Source organism: Lissotriton helveticus, chromosome 12, assembly GCF_964261635.1.
Source record: "Lissotriton helveticus chromosome 12, aLisHel1.1, whole genome shotgun sequence".
In the NCBI taxonomy this organism is placed as follows: Eukaryota; Metazoa; Chordata; class Amphibia; order Caudata; family Salamandridae; genus Lissotriton; species Lissotriton helveticus.
In genome coordinates, this window is record NC_136073.1 from 16,361,967 (window position 1) to 16,379,567 (window position 17,601).

Genomic DNA, 17,601 nt, shown 5'->3' on the forward strand with positions numbered 1-17,601 from the left:
TGGTTTGCGTTCAGTCACAGATCTGCCTAGCAGTTCCCGCATTCCCTTTGTGTTGTCGACTTACCTGCTCGGTCCGGTTGTCCTGCAGTCAGGAATTCGTGGTACTTTGATTGGACGTCTCTGACATGTTACGGCTCCGACACGCGGGCTTCCTCTTACAGTTCATTGATCTCTTCTTCCAGGTTCCTGTCCGCATCCATGGTCCCTCGCCGGAGGTACCTGCTTGTGTAGCTAGGGTTCTTCGCGCCCGAGTTTCTTCAGCCTCTCGTCCAGTACAGAATACAATGAGAGAAGAAAGATATATTTAACCAAAGAATCCTCGTCTATCAGGTACATGGTAGGATGATGAGGTTATATATGGTTAGAAGGACATAGTTACTTATCTGATTTATCTGATCCACGGAGAGTGGGTAAATGGCTATTCTTTTGTTTCCCTTATTTAACACGGGCTGGATATAAAAAGAAAATAGATGTAAGTTAGTTTCCTAATTTCTTAAGGAGAGGCTATATTCTTATCTGATTGGTTTATAAAAGAAAGAGAGTAACCCTTGAACCCACAGGAACTGGGTATAGTACAGTAAACAGAAGGATTGTTCCCTGGGTCTTTTTATATTTGTCTATTAGGACAATTCTACAGCTCTTATCATAGGTAAATAATTCCTATGTGCACCAAATTAAACTTAATTCTCACATTCAATTCCCTCACATTCATAAGTAGAACCACAAAAGGCAGAAAATATAACAATGAATCACTAATTCCACATGTACATTCTATTGTTTTATTAAAAAGGTTTTACCCAAGACTTTAAAAAATATTCTTACAATTTCACACGTTGTTTCGCATAAACATTTCTTAATACAGTGCCTAATGCTGATCAACACGTAATCTCAAACAATTTATATAAACAATCACAATTACTTTAAAATGTATTGAACCAAAACGGGCAGAAGCAGCGACTGGAGAAAAGCATCAATAAAGATACATACAAAAGTTCTTACACAAAGGCTATAAGGAAGGCAAGCCCTAGTACACTGTACTTTACCAGTGCTCCTGAGTTTTCAAAGGAAGTGAAGAATCGGCAGGGGGAACACGACAGGAGTCGGCAAAGAAGTTCAACGCTGGAATAAACCAATTGTAGGCAGGAATAACGTGGTTTTATCGATTACAGAAAGTCTTGCTTGCAGCAACGCTTGCGCGCTGCCAAAGCTCAACCTAAAAATGCATACTTTTTAACCATACGAAATAAAAACAAACACTTTAGAAAAACATATACAAATGATTTACATTACGTAGAAATATATTGCAGGATTTCCCAAACCATTGACGATAACCATTAGGTCGATTTTGCTGGGGTTTGTCACAGCAGTTAAAGTAGATGAAGTAACTAAAATGGGGAGATGAATGGTAAGGGTATGTGAAGCACAGAAAAGGAGAAGAGGCGAGGCTAAAGAAGACTCGATGTATTAAAAAGGAGTACAGGCAGAAAAGTCGGAGCTGAGGGGGGGGGAGAAGGGAGGCTGAAGAGGAGGTTAAGACCGAAGAATGCTGGCAAGAAACAACTAAGTGGAAGTGAAGGAGCAAGAAGAATGATTAAAAATGTACCCGGTGAAGAGGAATAAGGTATAAGAGGCAAAATGAAGGACATTGTAGGGTTAGGAAGGACTAACTTGTGAAGTTTGGGAAAGTTAAGTGTAATAACCTACCTTTTAAAAAAAATGTTTTAATGAGTTCATATAGCGCAAACTCGACACAAAGATTTCAGGTATCAGATCGCTTTACATGAGCACCAGTTTTGTTACAGAGGGACACATTCATTTTTGTTAGGCGCAAGGAGATTAAGTGATTTGCCCAGAATCACAGGATGTTGAGCGTCATGGCTGAGACTCAAACCCAGTTCTCCAGCTACGAGGATGACCGCTGTAGACGTAAGACTACATCCTCTCACCTCTTGTTAGTAGTACTGAGAGTTATTCATGCCCCCTAACACACATACCACCGATGCACCGGAAGTGCTTGGCCTCAGCGATCTCTCATATTAAGGGTCAGTATGGTGGCTGCCCCTCCCAGGCCTTCATTTCCTACCTCAATATACCCTGTGGCATCCACCTTACAGGTGTCTGGGAAGTGTTTTCCATTTCTCAGTCTATCCCTTTAAATTTGAACAATTTATCTTTTACAGCCATTCGGAGGGACGCAGGGCCCTTGGTAGAGTGGAGTAGAGTGGCACGGAGTGGCATAATGGGAGCTGCGTAGAGCTTTGTAGGGTGGAGTAGTGTCATAGAATGACACAGAGTGGAGTAGAGGGTCAGTTGAGTTTAATGGAGGAGAGTATCAGAGGGTGGAGTTGAGTGGCCAAGAGTGAAGTGGCATAAAGTACAGGGGTGCAGAGTAGATTGGATTGCATTCATTTTGAGTAAAGTGGTGTATAGTGCATTGGCGTAGAGTGGTGCAGAGTAGATTGCAGTGGTGCAGGGTACAAAGGAGTAGTACAGGATAGATTGCAGGATCGTAGAGTGGTCCAATGCGGAGTAGAGTGGTGCAGAGAGCAGTGAAGTAGAGTATATTGGTACAGAATAGGGTGGTGTAGAGTGCAGTGGCACAGAGTAGAATGTTGTATACTGGTGTAAAGTGCAGTGGTGCAAAGTAGTTGGCATAGACGCAGTGTCAAAGGGTGCACTGGGGTTGAGTATAGTGGTGTAGAGTGCATTGGAATAGAGTGCACTGGTTTACAGTACAGTGGCATAGCATAGACAGCAGAGGCATAGAGTGGTGCAGGGTAGAACAAAGTGTCAAAGAGTGGCTTAGAGTGCAGTGTCAGGGAGTGCAGTAGTGTAGAGTGCAGTGACGCAGAGAAGAATAAATAGAGTGGCATAGAGTGCAGTGACAGGGTAAAATGGCATAGAGTGCTATAGCAGAGAGCTAAGAAGCATAAAGTGCAGTGAAGATTGGCGTACAGGCTATTTGGATTGAGTAAAGTGGGGTATAGTAAATTGGAATACAGTGCAGTGGCATAGAGTGGAGTGGCACCGAGCAGATTGGTTCAGTGTAGAGTACAGTAATCCAGAGTAGATTAGAATGGCGTAGGGCAGATTGGCATAGAACGCACTGGCATACAGTGAAGTGGTAGAGAGTACAGCCCGCTGGTGAAGAGTGGAGTGTTACGACATAGGATGCCATAGAGTGGAGTGGCACAGAGTGAAATTGTGCATAGTAGAGTAGACATACACCTGTAAGTAGAATTTAGCATGCTTACTTCCAGGAAGAGAGTCATATGTATTAATTTCATAAATGCATAACAAGTCTGCCGAAAGTACACTACCATCCATTACGCAGGAGACAGGCACTGAAGAGTGTGTGTGATCACACATTGTACAGAAGACATACGGCAGGTCAGCCCAGCACCATGTGACTCTGGGCAATAGCTCGCTTAATCTTCCCGACGGCCCCCCAGCGCCTAGAGACCCTTACGGGTGATTGTGCGCTTTACAAATGTGGACTTTACTTTACTTTACTTTACATACACTGCCAGAAGCGCATTACAACACATTATACAGCAGACATACATTGCCAAAGGTTCATTACAACACATTACGCAGCAGACAGACATTGCCAAAGGAGCACTACCACACATTATGCAGCAGGCAGACATTGACATGGTGCACTACCACACAATATGAAGGAGACAAAGATTGAGAAGGTGCACTACCACACATTATGCAGCAGGCAGACATTGCCATTGACATTGATACATCACAAATCAATTCCATATTTGGAAGGGATGCTTACAACATGTCCCTTCCAAATACTGAATCGGTATGGGGGTCACAATAAAAACAAGCATTGGCAAGTCCTACAATTGCGCCTAGGTGAGAGCTATTGTCTTTGCCACTGTCCTTTAGCCATGTTGTACAGCAGCGTGGCTGCTGTTTAGCATGGCTAAATGTTAAAGGAGTGGTGTAGAGTGGAGTGGCACAGAGTCAAATGGCATAGGTGGAGCTAGACAGTGTGGTGGGGATAGAACAGGCATAGAGTGGCGCAGAGTACAGTGGGATAGAGTGGCATTGTGTAGAGTGGCGTAGAGAGCCATATAGTGCAGTAGAGAGGCATTGTGTGTAGTGGCATGGGGTAAAGTGGGGTAGAGTAGCTTTGAGTGGAATTGTGTGGCATAAAGTAGAGTGGGGTGGTGCAGTAAAGTAATATTGGAAAGATGAAAGGCTGAGTTCACCACACAAGGATTCAGATTGCTCCTAAAGCCGTGGCGCTTAACAAACTGAGTTATCCCTCACTGCACAGGTTCAACTTCATGTACTACTGCAAAGGTAGCCGGCTGAAAATAATCTCACGTAAAATGCAGTTAAGGGTTTTAATCCCAGTATGCATAACTCAGGCTTTCAAATCACACAATATTGGTAGTCACTTATGTGACAATGCTTGTGGTGGTCGACAGAATAAAGAACTTAAAGAAAGTGTAAGGATATTTTGCTAAAATAATAGCTACCTAGAAGTTTGGTAGTGGAATGTCTCTTGGTACGTTTTACGATTACTTCTAGGGTTGCCACCTGGCCAGTTTTGTACAGCATGGCCGTTATTATAATCTCCCTGCCGGAACAATAGTTAGGAAAATCCCCCATGCCTGTATTTTTCCCTTATCAGTACATATTTTAAACATTAAATCATGTAACGAGAAAACCATTTGAACTGTGTTCTACAACATCATTCATGACCCAAAACGACAATTAAGGTATACAAAGACAGAAAGGCTGTGTTCCCAACAAATACTGGCAATTTCATATAAAGTTCTAGTTAAGAATCGTAGGTGACTCTCAAAACATGACGAGCTGGGCTGTATTTTTCTCTGGGAAAGGTGACATCCCTTTTACCATAAGGTGAATAACTAAGCTCACAAAAAAGGGCCACTGCCCATTCTGCAGAACCAGGCAAACAAAGATGTGGGCTCTCAGCCATGCTGCATAACCAGGCTAAGAAAAAGCAGGACCCTGGCAGAAGCTGTATAACATAGGCTCAAATACAATATAGCAGGGCTTAGCTGCATAGAACATATTTAATTCATGCTACATACACTCGATGTGGAGCACTGATCTGTGCCAGACACAAGAGCTCACATTTATATGGGGTCACTGGTGCGTGCTTCATACTCTGGCTTCACCCACAGAACTAACCTATGTTACACAGGAACATTTAGGGGGATAAAAGAACAATAAATAGTGCCACTTTTTTGGTTTGCGTTCAGTGAAGCAGCCCTGATACCAGGAGTAGGGGCTAGAGGAGCTACAGAAGGACATCATCACAATACAAAGGTTTACTTTTTGCTTTTATACACACTTTTTCCAATATAAAAATAATTATTTGGGCCACCACCCTGACTTACCTCTCCTCTCGTGAAATTTAAAAGGTAATTTTTTTTCCTTTCGCTTTATAAACATAATTAACTTTTTTTAGGGCATCTCAGTGTGTTTTTGGCAGAGCGGGAAGAACTGCTCTTTTAATTGGACGGTCCCCAGTTCGAGTCCCAACATCGCTTCCTTACCTGTATTGATTCGCTATATAAAACAGATCGGACTGTTCAATATTTTTTCAATGACTGTGCCCTTTATGTTATCCTTTACCCATAAGGCACAATGAAAACTAGAGACTTGTGTTACTAGCTTGTCACTACTAACAATGTGCCTCGATATAGTTCCTTGTCCGGTTGCAGTGCTCTTCTGGTTTCAGTTTCACAAAAATACAGTGATTGCAATAACATTATTCATCATAGGGCAGCAGTATCCAGGTCACAGGGAGTTCACTAATAGAACCAGCATAGCCTTTCCACGTTAGGTGAATGAAGTTCAATTTCCACCACTCCCGCCCTCTGTCTTTCTGTCTCCCTCCGTCTGTCTCCCTCCCTCGCTCTCTGTCTCCAGCTCTGTCTCCCTCCTTCTGTCTGTCTCCCCCTGACTCCCTCCCTCCGTCTCCCCCTGACTCCCTCCCTCCGTCTCCCCCTGACTCCCTCCCTCCGTCTCCCCCTGACTCCCTCCCTCCGTCTCCCCCTGACTCCCTCCCTCCGTCTCCCCCTGCCTCCCTCCCTCCGTCTCCATCTGCCTCCCCCCGACTCCCTCCCTCTCGCTCTGCCTCCTTCCATCTCCCTCACTCTGCCTCCTTACATCTCCCTCTCTCAGTATCCCTCTGTCTCCCTCTCTCAGTATTCCTGTCTCCCTCTCAGTATCCCTGTCTCCCTCTCAGTATCCCTGTCTCCCTCTCTCTGTTTCCCTCCCTCTGTCTCCCTCCCTCTGTCTCCCTCGTCCGAGTCTGTCCCTGTCCGAGTCTGTCCCTGTCCGAGTCTGTCCCTGTCCGAGTCTGTCCCTGTCCGAGTCTGTCCCTGCCCGCGTCTGTCCCTGCCCGCGTCTGTCCCTGCCCGCGTCTGTCCCTGCCCGCGTCTGTCCCTGCCCGCGTCTGTCCCTGCCCGCGTCTGTCCCTGCCCGCGTCTGTCCCTGCCCGAGTCTGTCCCTGTCCGAGTCTGTCTCTCCCTGTCTGCCCCTGTCTCTGTCTGCCCCTGTCTCTGTCTGCCCCTGTCTCTGTCTGCCCCTGTCTCTGTCTGCCCCTGTCTCTGTCTGCCCCTGTCTCTGTCTGCCCCTGCCCCTGTCTGTCCGTGTCTGCCCCTGTCCGTGTCTTCTGCCCCTGTCCGTGTCTTCTGCCCCTGTCCGTGTCTTCTGCCCCTGTCCGTGTCTTCTGCCCCTGTCCGTGTCGTCTGCCCCTGTCCGTGTCGTCTGCCCCTGTCCGTGTCGTCTGCCCCTGTCCGTGTCGTCTGCCCCTGTCCGTGTCGTCTGCCCCTGTCCGTGTCGTCTGCCCCTGTCCGTGTCTTCTGCCCCTGTCCGTGTCTTCTGCCCCTGTCCGTGTCTTCTGCCCCTGTCCGTGTCTTCTGCCCCGGTCCGTGTCGTCTGCCCCTGTCCGAGTCTGCCCCTGTCCGAGTCTGTCCCTGTCCGAGTCTGTCCCGGTCTGTCCCTGTCCCGGTCTCCGTCTGTGCCTGTCTACTATGAGTACCCATGGTTTAGGAGGTCAGCACACCTGCTGACGATCGCTCTGCAGCGACTCGGTCCACCCCGCGAGTCACCTTTTACATTTTGGTGTGTGGGCTCAGCATTATATCATTCTGGAGGTGGGTATTACCATAGAAAGAGATAAAAGTAATAGCTGGCATTTACCATAAAACATATCTGCCAGCTCTCCCCGTGCTGGATGCACAATCCAACGTTGACCTGAGAAAAAGGCAATACACTGAACCTATGTACAGAAGCGGGAGACAAATGAATGGAATAGTGAAAGGAATGATTACACCTGTATTACTTAACTTTGCAACGGAATCCTCCCCAGGGGGCATACGTTCTTGAAAGAGTGAAATGAATTATGTTTTGGGTAACTGCAAACCCACTCACCTAAAAGCATGCACCCCATGAAAGACTGAAATGACGAATGAATGAATGAACCTGTAATGTGTAACTACAAACTGAATCACATGGAGGCATACATGAAAGAGTGATACGAGTGAATGAATAAACCTCTATTGTGCAACTTCGCCCACTTACTCAATCACTTTGAGACAGGCGCTCTTTTTAACAAGTGAGTGCACAGACTGCTTAAAAAGATGCGCATGGAATATTTTCTCTAGAGAAGAATCTTTGGTAGTCTGCGGCGCAATGAGCACACATGTATGTCATGCATTCTGTTACTGCTGGTATGTTTTGGGACTTCTCCTCGTGTAATTTGTGGGAGCTGCTAAGAGCGCTAAAAGTAATCCTAACAAGCATGGCAGAGCTGCCGGCTTTGGAGCTGTAACTAGGTTTGAGTTTCGTAGGCTCAACACCCTGTGATTCTGGCGCAAATCACCTCGTTTGCTCGTGCCACCCAAAAAATGCATGTGTCCATCTGTAACGCAACGTGCGCGTGTAAAACGCTCCGATACCTTCAGGTTGAGTTCGCGCTGCATAAAACTGCCCCCCCTCCCCCTCCCAAAAAAATAAGACAATCCCAGAGCCGAGCCGTGCCCCACAATCATTACCTGCTCCCTCCTGCTAGGATCAACAATCTCCAATTATTTCGTTTGCAACATCTTCCTGCAGCAATCCGGATAACCAGGTCTCGGATATCACAAATAAATCGCCATCTCTGAACCCCCAAAGATCTCGATGGCTCTCACTTGCCCTCGCCATCACAACGCTCGCCAAACATGGCTTTCCACTGCAGAACTTCCGGCGTGACCGGAAGTGCGTGGGGTTAAAAAAATCTGACCAGACCTTATTCTATCTCAATTGCACTTTTAGAGACGAGTGCATGTGACAGGGTGAGGACATCCACGTCTGAAACAGTGCGAAATAGCGATTTGGGCATTTGGCAGTGTTTGGGGGGCTTGTTTGAGCTGCATTTCGGGCACCAAACAAACTTTACACACTTTCTTCCTCTTCACCATATTGCATTATGGGACATGTAGTTTCAATTGTAGCCCCACGTTATTAACGCAAATCCATGAGAATCGGCACAGGAAAACATAAGATGGAAATGACATAATTGACGATTTGCTAGATATTTTTTAATCTTATGCCCAAAAATGTTGTTGATCGTTTTTCAAGTATGAGCAAGATTTCTTTTCTGCGCGTTTTCTGTAGCGGACAGACTTGCCGACCTTCCCGATTCAGGCGGGAGACTACCGATTTGAAGGCAAGTCTCCAGTCTGCCGATTCATGCATCTAGAAAACCGATGGCAGCACGTAATTGAATAATGTGCATCTCTTCTTTCATTCGAGGAAGTGGCAACCTGAACCAGCAGCAACAAACTGGAAAGAGTGGCTGACGGGGAGGGGGGGGGGGCACCTCTAGATGCATGAAGCCGGAGATGGGAGACTTGCCTTCAAATGGGTAGTCTCCCGCCGGAATCGGGAGGAATGGCATGTCTGCATTGGGTACGTTCATGCAGACTTGTTCATGACGTTCACCTTTTGACGCCAAGAACGATGTCAAAATGTAAGGAGGTTCGACTATTGTACTGAGGCATTGTGTTTAACTGTTCTTAGGTAATTTGTTTCCTTGCTGTGAGCAACCCCGTTTCAGTGGCGTTGTCTTGTGGGGCCTGTTTTTACTTTTAATAATAAAAGAATTTCTTTCAACTACTCGCTTTCATCGTGGGTTAATCTCGACACAACACAGTAGAGAATGACAGGGATACCTTGTGGGGTCTACACTAAGAAATCTTCACTTTGAGAATTGTGACCAGAAGGCTTTGCAGAGAGTGGGTGCAAGTCTTGAAGGGCGAGACGGAAAGTCACACTCAAGCACAAAGCCTGCTGGGCACTGCAAAGGCTACACACAGGAGGTTCTGGGGGCATGCGCGTGCAAGCGTGCCACCCGAGTCTGCCAGGCACAGACTCTATCTGTAACCTGTCAGCTCTGTGGGGGGATCCAGGCAAGCGGGTAATTTCGGAGGCCAATTCCTGCTCCCAGAGCCAACTGGGCACTGCATCTAAGGCACTGGCAAAAGGGCATTGTCAGAGGTCTCCCAAATCTTTGGTCAGAAGGGTGTGTACAGTGCAGGCTCAAAGGCCACATCCTAAGCACTGAAGGCCACAGCCATTTCAAGTACTTTTAAACTATATAATCACAGACCTCGAAAAAGCACTGGTTTATGTTTTTTGTTAACATTACTACAATCATAAAAAATCCTTTTTAAAACTCTAATTACCTCGCCGGCCTTGTAATGAAGGCAAGCATTTGTGTTAAATGTTATTATTTTCTGCTAGAAAGACTAATAAAAATCGATGTAATCCAAAAAGCTCTAATTAATGCTATAGTTATAATCTAAAAATGAAAACAAAAATTGGCAATTCCGATAGATATAGTTTATAAAGGAAAGGGTCTATTCAGTCATTCATGGGATTAGGCACGTGGACTGCATTTATGATAATTTACTATCACTCATCCTTGCCCTCATGCATCCATCCATTCATCCACCCATTCTTGAATTGACACTTACACGCAGGCACAAACCCAACATGTGCAGGTAAATTAAAGGAATAAAAGTAGAGAAAGAATGAGTGCTGCTGACTAAACACAGCAGGTATATGCTTCAAAAAACTCAAATTCAGCCAAACACGTGATGACTGACTTGCAGTTGTATTGTACATACATGGTTTGAAGTTGCTGGATGATCGCAATGTTTAGAACCAATATGGTACCCTGAAATGGCAAAACAATTAAACACTATGGACAGTACCGTTCATGATGGGCACCTGGTTAATAGGCAGTGGATGCATGTGACAACACACTGTAGATGAAACCAGCAGCCTGCTAGCAGGGTCTTGGGAACTGTAATGTGCTAAAGAAAATCCAGTCCTGGAACGGAAGCTAGAAGTGCAATAATATATATACTTTAAGGAACAACACTTCGAACAGTCAGTATGTAGTGAAAGAATATATTGTTCTAAAGTACTGGAGTACACTTTATATTTATACCTCACTGTGTTATAAATGAGACAGAAGGTGTACCCTTTGCGACGAACTCTTAACCGTTTCACTTCCACAAAGGGGTGTGAAAATACCTGGCTTGTCCCAAGTTCACAGAGGGAGAGTGGAATCCGCCTGCACTCTGACCTGCAGGACGCCCAACCCTTGAGAGTGCACAGTATTGTGGGGGACTGTATATAGAGTGGCAAAGGGACTCACCCAGTGCACTAAATGGAATGAGTGCCAGCATTTCTTATTTTTATCACTATGAGTACGGGCACGTCTTCACTGCCCAGAAGAGTACTGGTACTTCGGAAAGGGTAGGCGCATTGGGTACTAGTGCTGGTGAACAGACAGGGCCCTTCTGTAGCCCTGAGCTGAGCCCCCGCTGAACTATTCAGCGTAGGCTCATTTGCATGATGCCCCTGTGTTAACCATCACTCTGTGTTGCAAACACAGGAATCGAGGCAGCCAGGTGACAGCGCAATTAAGAAAGTCATGGGAGGTAAGCAGGTTAAAGTGTACTTAATTCCACCTGAGTCTTTTGTGTGAGTGCCTCATTATGTCTTGGCGTTTGCCTGTGAAAGTTTGTGTGTGATAGAAAAGCTTGAGAAAGGGAGAGATAATTTAGATTCTCGGGAGGTATATTAAAGGTAATGTGTGGAATGCTTTTTGTGTGCACGTCTGTTTGTTTCTTTATGTGTGTGTGCACGCTCAAGATTACATAGTTTAGTACCAAGCAATAACAAATAACAGTATTGTAACTGCGAATATTACAAAACAAGAACGTGTTAAAATATCATTGTGTTTGACTTTCGTTTTGTGTAACAACGCATCTCTCATTTAATAGGTGCTGCAACTACTGTAAAAGTCATTATGTATCGGCATGTCTTGCCCCTAGTCCTGCACCTAGCACCACCCACCGCCACATTTAATTGAGTCCTTGCACTATTTTTCCCCATTTAAAGCACTAGACTCAACCTCTAATAACGAGGGTGGGTGGCTCAGAGAAAACAACTTTGCTGATGAGGATGGGGGTCTGATGGAGCAGGATGTGGTCTTTGGGGTCTGATCAGGGGATGTGGGGGGTAGGCCCCTGACAAGGGAGAGCTGAACCTAATACCAAAGTAACCTCACAGCACCTGAAATTGTTACTCACTGTGATAAAAGGCCACTTCACTGGCCTGCTTTTGCTTAACACTTCCCGAACTTAATTGGTTGTCGAAAGTCGTTCATTCACAGCCCACTAAAGTAATAGGTCAGCTACCACGCTATGCAGCATATGTCTATTTTAGATACATATTTCACAGTATAATTTATCTTTCCCTAATGCATAATGTCGTCTGAATCTTGTACTTCAGTGCTGCCAAATTCAATCATCCCTCACTTTTGTGCCAGATTTCCATCATTATTAATATGTATTGCTATTTTTCACAATGGATTCTTGTTTTTACCCTTATTCAAGACAGTACTGAAACGACGGGAAATTAACTTGTGACTCTTCTTACAGGCGGTTTTCTAAACCAAATTTTCGGCATATTTACATATACTAGAAATTAAATGTGATATTTAAATGTTCTCATCGTACAGTAATTAGCAAATAGTTCTGAAATCATGCAACAGGTTCACCTTTTAGGACAAAAATGACACCCTAATTGAGAGCATGGTCCTAAAGTAATCAGTAAATCAAGAGAAACAATGTTATCTTAATGAATAGAACTGTCCTTGTAAAATCATCAGATACTCATTTTCGAATTATCCTCAAGTCATCAAGAGCAAGCACATCCTGTGAAGTAATCAGATAGTTATTTTCAAGTCATCCTGAAGTCATCAAGCTGAGTTTATAAACTCTCCTGATGACTACAAGAGCTTGATGATGTCTGAAGATGAGAAAATGACTTCTAGTGTAGTTGGATGATCATTCAATGACTCTGGGATGGCTTCTAAAGTCATCCTGTTTGACCTGGGGTGCCCACCCTCTGGCCGTCCTGTGGCCCCCTGTCAGAGTGCCTGCCCAGCAGGGTAAGTCCTGTGGAGGTTGCTAGCCTGGTCTGTGCCCCTCGGGTCCCTGAGACTCCCTCCTCGCTCCCTGCGTTTCCCTTGTTTTGCTTCTTTTCTTCAGTGTCTTTGCTTCTCTGATGTGCCGTCTCTGGTGGGTGTTCAGGCCCCCTCTTCATAGGCCTGGTACCCCTTCCGTACAGCACCCTGGATCCTGGTGTTTTATTTATTTATGTATTTATTTAGAAGGTTTTGTATAGCGTGAACGTGACCCTCGAGGGCGTCGGGGCGCTTTATGGAGATAACGCGATTAGCACTTGGACTGATCAACATGCAAACAAACATATGCGTGAGAGACAAACAAATCAATTATTAAGAATCGGCTGACTGTGGCTGGAGTAGAGTAAAGCCAGTACTAGGCAGGGATAGTCTACATACGAGTTTGTGATCTGAATCCATTCAATGTCCTCGATATGTTGACTTTGGTAAGAGCTTAAAGCTCGCACGTGTGATCTGGGCGTCTGGCTGGATTCGCTGTTCGACGTGTGTTTTTTGGCGGGATATGGCATTTGATTTGAGGGGCAGAGAGGGGCACATTTGATTGTACCTAGGGTGGGTGTAGATAAGTTTGAAGAGCTCCTTACACAAGGACTGACGTGAAACCGATCCAGCCTGGAGTAAGGTCGTGTGTAGCGCCTGGGTTGTAGGCCTCTTCGCAGCGCTCTCGCCCTCACTCCTTCACAGGCAGCCCCCCACCCCTCTCCCTCTGGCCTCTGCTTCCACCCCCCCCCTTTTGCTTCCACCCCTCCCTTATTCTTGTTTGTTTAAAGGAGCGAGGGGGGCGCCTTTGAAGCTCTTGGCAGCCCAAGGTCACAGACCGCGCCCCCAGCGGGGGTCACCGCCGGGCACAGGGCAAACCCCGTGTCAACATCCGGCCCGGCATTCCCACTGCTCGCCAGATGTTTCCAGAGCAGGCCCCGGTCAGGCTGCAGATGTGCTACTCAGCAGTGACCGGCAGCCGCAAACCACAGCGGGGGGGTTCACAGCAGCAGAGAGCAGGCAGACGAGCTAACCACAGACATCACAGAACACAGCACAGCAGGCCAGGAGAGCAGGCAGCCGACCCAACCACAGACATCACAGAACACAGCTGCAGGCCAGCCAGGGGAGCAGGCAGCTAACCAGACACGGACCCAGCACAGCAGCAGCAGAGCAGCCAGGAGAGCAGGCAGCTAACCAGACTTTGACCAAGCACAGCAGGCCAGCCAGGAGAGCAGGCAGCTAACCAGAACGAGACCCAGCACAGCAGGTCAGCCAGGAGAGCAGGCAGCTAACCTGACAGGGACCCAGCACAGCAACAGGCCAGGAGAGCAGGCAGCTAACCAGACACGGACCCAGCACAGCAGTAGCAGAGCAGGCAGCCGACCCAACCACAGACATCACAGAACACAGCACAGCTGCAGGCCAGCCAGGAGAGCAGGCAGCTAACCAGACTTTGACCAATTACAGCTGCAGGCCAGGAGAGCAGGCAGCTAACCAGACTTTGACCAAGCACAGCAGGCCAGCCAGGAGAGCAGCCAGCTAACCAGACGTTGCCCCAGCACAGCAGGCCAGCCAGGAGAGCAGGCAGCTAGCCAGACTTTGACCAAGCACAGCAGGCCAGCCAGGAGAGCAGCCAGCTAACCAGACTTTGCCCCAGCACAGCAGGCCAGCCAGGAGAGCAGCCAGCTAACCAGACTTTGCCCCAGCACAGCAGGCCAGCCAGGAGAGCAGGCAGCTAGCCAGGCTTTGACCCAGCACAAGCAGCAGGCCAGATCAGCAGAGCGAGGATACTAACCAGAACTGGACCACAGACTGCCCACAACAAAGAAATAACCACGCCCCAGCATGCGGCGAGATGACGAGCCAGACATGTGCACAGGGCTATTGTACACACCCAGGGCACAAGTCGTAAAAAAAGAAGTAGGGGGATTCTGTCACCAGAAGTGATGTCACAACAGGAAGTGACGTCAAGAAAGGTACCGAGCTCCTCGTCCCAGAGAGGCCAAAGAGTGAAGTCCAGCTGTTTGGCATGGGGGACAGTGTCCCCACAGTAGAATAAGTGGGGGGACGCCGTCCACCCGCGTGGTACCCCGACTCGAGCCCTATACACACCCATAGTACAGCAAAATACAACCTGGCAAGAGGCGCAACCAGGAGGCGGGAGCCACCTCGTACTGTTGGTGCCCCGCGGATGGCACCGCGCAGCCCCAGAGGAGGCCTGCACCGCCTGCGGCCGCTCCAGGCACACTGGTGCTGATGCGAGAAAAGTGAAGAATCTAAAAGCTGCTTTGCTAGATGAGGACACCAGTTCTGGGGTCTCCTTTGATTGACAGCTGCCAGTCTTACCAGAAGCCCCTGTAGGCTAAGGGCTACCTACGGGCTCTCGCCGACCACCATTCTGGTGTGACCGGCTTTAAGCTTCAGTAACCACCGCCACAGGGAGTAACTGTTCCTTGCGTCTGGCAGACTGACCTCAGGTGAGACCTGTGCCCCAGCGCCCGCAGGCAGAGCCGCTCCTTCCAGTTCACCTGCTCTGCAGGGTGGGGGTGAGCCTCCATACTTCTCAGACCTTGGCGCTAGGCACCCTGAGTAGAAGCATACTCCAAGTAGCAGGGCTTCAATGCGCTACAATGCGGAAAGGTTGGTAGGTAGGATTAACCTGCCAGGTGATTTTGTGTCCTAAAGCTGTTGCCTCAACATTACTGTGTGCTTTAAATCTGGGCATCATCATCAGGTGCTGTGAGAAGTCATTCGGGGGGGCGGGGGGGGTTCTGGCTTTCAGAGAGGAGAGGTGTCTGCCAGCCCACATCTTGCAGCGAGTAGCCCCTACCGCTGAGTCTTTTTAAAGGATGCTGGCTGCAGTGAGCATCCGGGGTTGCCAAGGGAACCTCTCTGGGTCCTGGTGCTCTCAGCATCACAGCCCCCCCCCCCCCCCCCCACCCACCCCCACGTCGAGCAGGCTTGTTCAAGCACAAGAGCGGATGTAAAAATATCCCTTCCAGAAATGTAGACTGCAAGAAACCGAGCCCAAAATGCTGTGTCCTACCTTAAAATGTGTATTCAGTGCAGAGCTGTATCCTAAGATACAATAGCAATACTGAATTAAAATGCAGACCCGACCAGCATTTAGATACAAGTATAAAACCAGTAGTTTATGAGTTATTTAGACACCTCCTTTTAAATATTCAATTCTGTTGCTACATTACACTCCAAAGTAATCCGCGGCCTATGCTGTCATCACATGCGCAAGGCTCCTCAACCAATCACATATGCCGAAGTCATTCACTGCCTATGCTGTCATCATCATTGTATGCACAAGAGTCACCAGCCAATCACACGCTCTCAAGCCCTCCACTCCCTATGCCTCTTCCACATGGCTGCACAGCCAATCACATGCTCTCAAACCCTCCACTCCCCATGCTTCTGCCACATGTGCAAGGCTGCACAGCCAATCATACTCTCAAACCCTCCACTCCCTATGCTTCTGCCACATGTGCAAGGCTGCACAGCCAATCATACTCTCAAACCCTCCACTCCCTATGCTTCTGCCACATGTGCAAGGCTGCACAGCCAATCCTACTCTCAAACCCTCCACTCCCTATGCTTCTGTCACATGTGCAAGGCTGCACAGCCAATCATACTCTCAAACCCTCCACTCCCTATGCGTCTGCCACATGTGCAAGGCTGCGCAGCCAATCGCATACTCTCAAACCCTCCACTCACTATGCTTCTGTCACATGTGCAAGGCTGCAGAGCCAATCACATGCTCTCAAACCACATACACCAGGGTCCACAACCAATCACATGCGCTTACACCCCATGCAGATACCCTGCCTACCACAGACCGCTGCTAGGGTGACTCCTCGCCAGTAACTATCCTGCCTGTTACTAGCCAGACATAACCCACTCTCCCCTTGTGTGCTCCTCGTGCAGGGTAGATGCAGCTCCCCGGTGGACCGGGCATCCAGTGAGGACCAGCCATGCCCCGCTGGGGCGAAACGTGGGCGCCAGGAGAAAGAGGTGCTTGGACAATACGTGAGTGTGGCCTTGGTGCAGTGCAGTGCCCGGGGGGTGCAAGGGTTCCCTTCCTCACCTGGGGTGCCTGTACGCCAGCTCACAAGAGCAAGGCCAGGGTTGTGGTGGTGGTGGTGGTGGTGGTGATGGGTGTCAGTTGCCCGGATGGGAGGCCCTGAGCATGGACTGTGGCTCTTGAGTCCAGTTTGGTTGGTGGTGAAGGCACCAGTGGGGGGCGCTGTGGTGCAGGAGGTGCTGTGGCATGGATCTGACCCTCCTGAACCCACAGGACAGTAAGAATGACCGTCCCCAGTGGACTCAAGGGCCCCGCAGCCCCTGGGGTCCACCAGCATTCAGTCCTTTTTACCAAGACCTAGATGAATGCACCAAAGATGGCGGCTATATTGTTTATTAAATTAATGGCCAATCTTGGCCGATGGGCAAGCTTTGCAAAGCCTCAGAGTACCCGGTCACGCCTCCTTGTAACACTCTTCCCCTGGACTTACACTCTCGAGCCACCGGATGCTCCCAAGCTTTAAGGCCATCATTCAAAGTAACTAAGAATGTATCCAGGGGTTAACAAAGAGCCTCGACTCTGGGATGTGTCGAATTTCTCTTTTAAATGGAACCTTGCAAGGAATCAAAGTGTCTTCTGAGCTGTTAGTGAGTTGCAGTTTCTGCAGGAGCCTGGGGCCCCCTGGGTGCTGGGATACTCTGAATCCAGATTTGGGATGCAGCATGGCTTAAGTGAACCGATCCCCTCGCTTTTCTGGCGTCCAAGATGGCGCTTCAGGGCCGTGAAACACCCAATGGGACTTAGGGGATAAATAAATACATTAGGGATAATGAGCTCCAAACCTGACTGGGATCTCAAACTACCATTGAGTCAAGGGCCTTCCTAACCTCCCTCTGTGTCCTGGGCCACCAGACCCCCTGAAGTCGCGGTTAAGGGTCCCTGTAGTGGCTGCGTCTCCGCTCTGATGAGTCGTGTTTTCTTTCTACCTCTGTGCCCTCCCAGTTCACCTAAGGTGGACGGGTACCTGGGTATTCCCAGA

At 48.1% G+C, this 17,601-nt stretch overlaps 1 protein-coding gene across 1 annotated transcript in view; it reads left to right on the top strand.

The window, feature by feature from the left end:
* The window catches only part of TLE2 (TLE family member 2, transcriptional corepressor), a 221,309-nt gene that overhangs the window by 139,958 nt on the left and 63,750 nt on the right, over positions 1-17,601 (top strand). Inside the window, exon 7 of the mRNA XM_078669649.1 lies at positions 16,466-16,567. Coding sequence (XP_078525775.1) covers positions 16,466-16,567 — 102 coding nt within the window. The remainder of the gene's footprint in view (positions 1-16,465; positions 16,568-17,601) is intronic.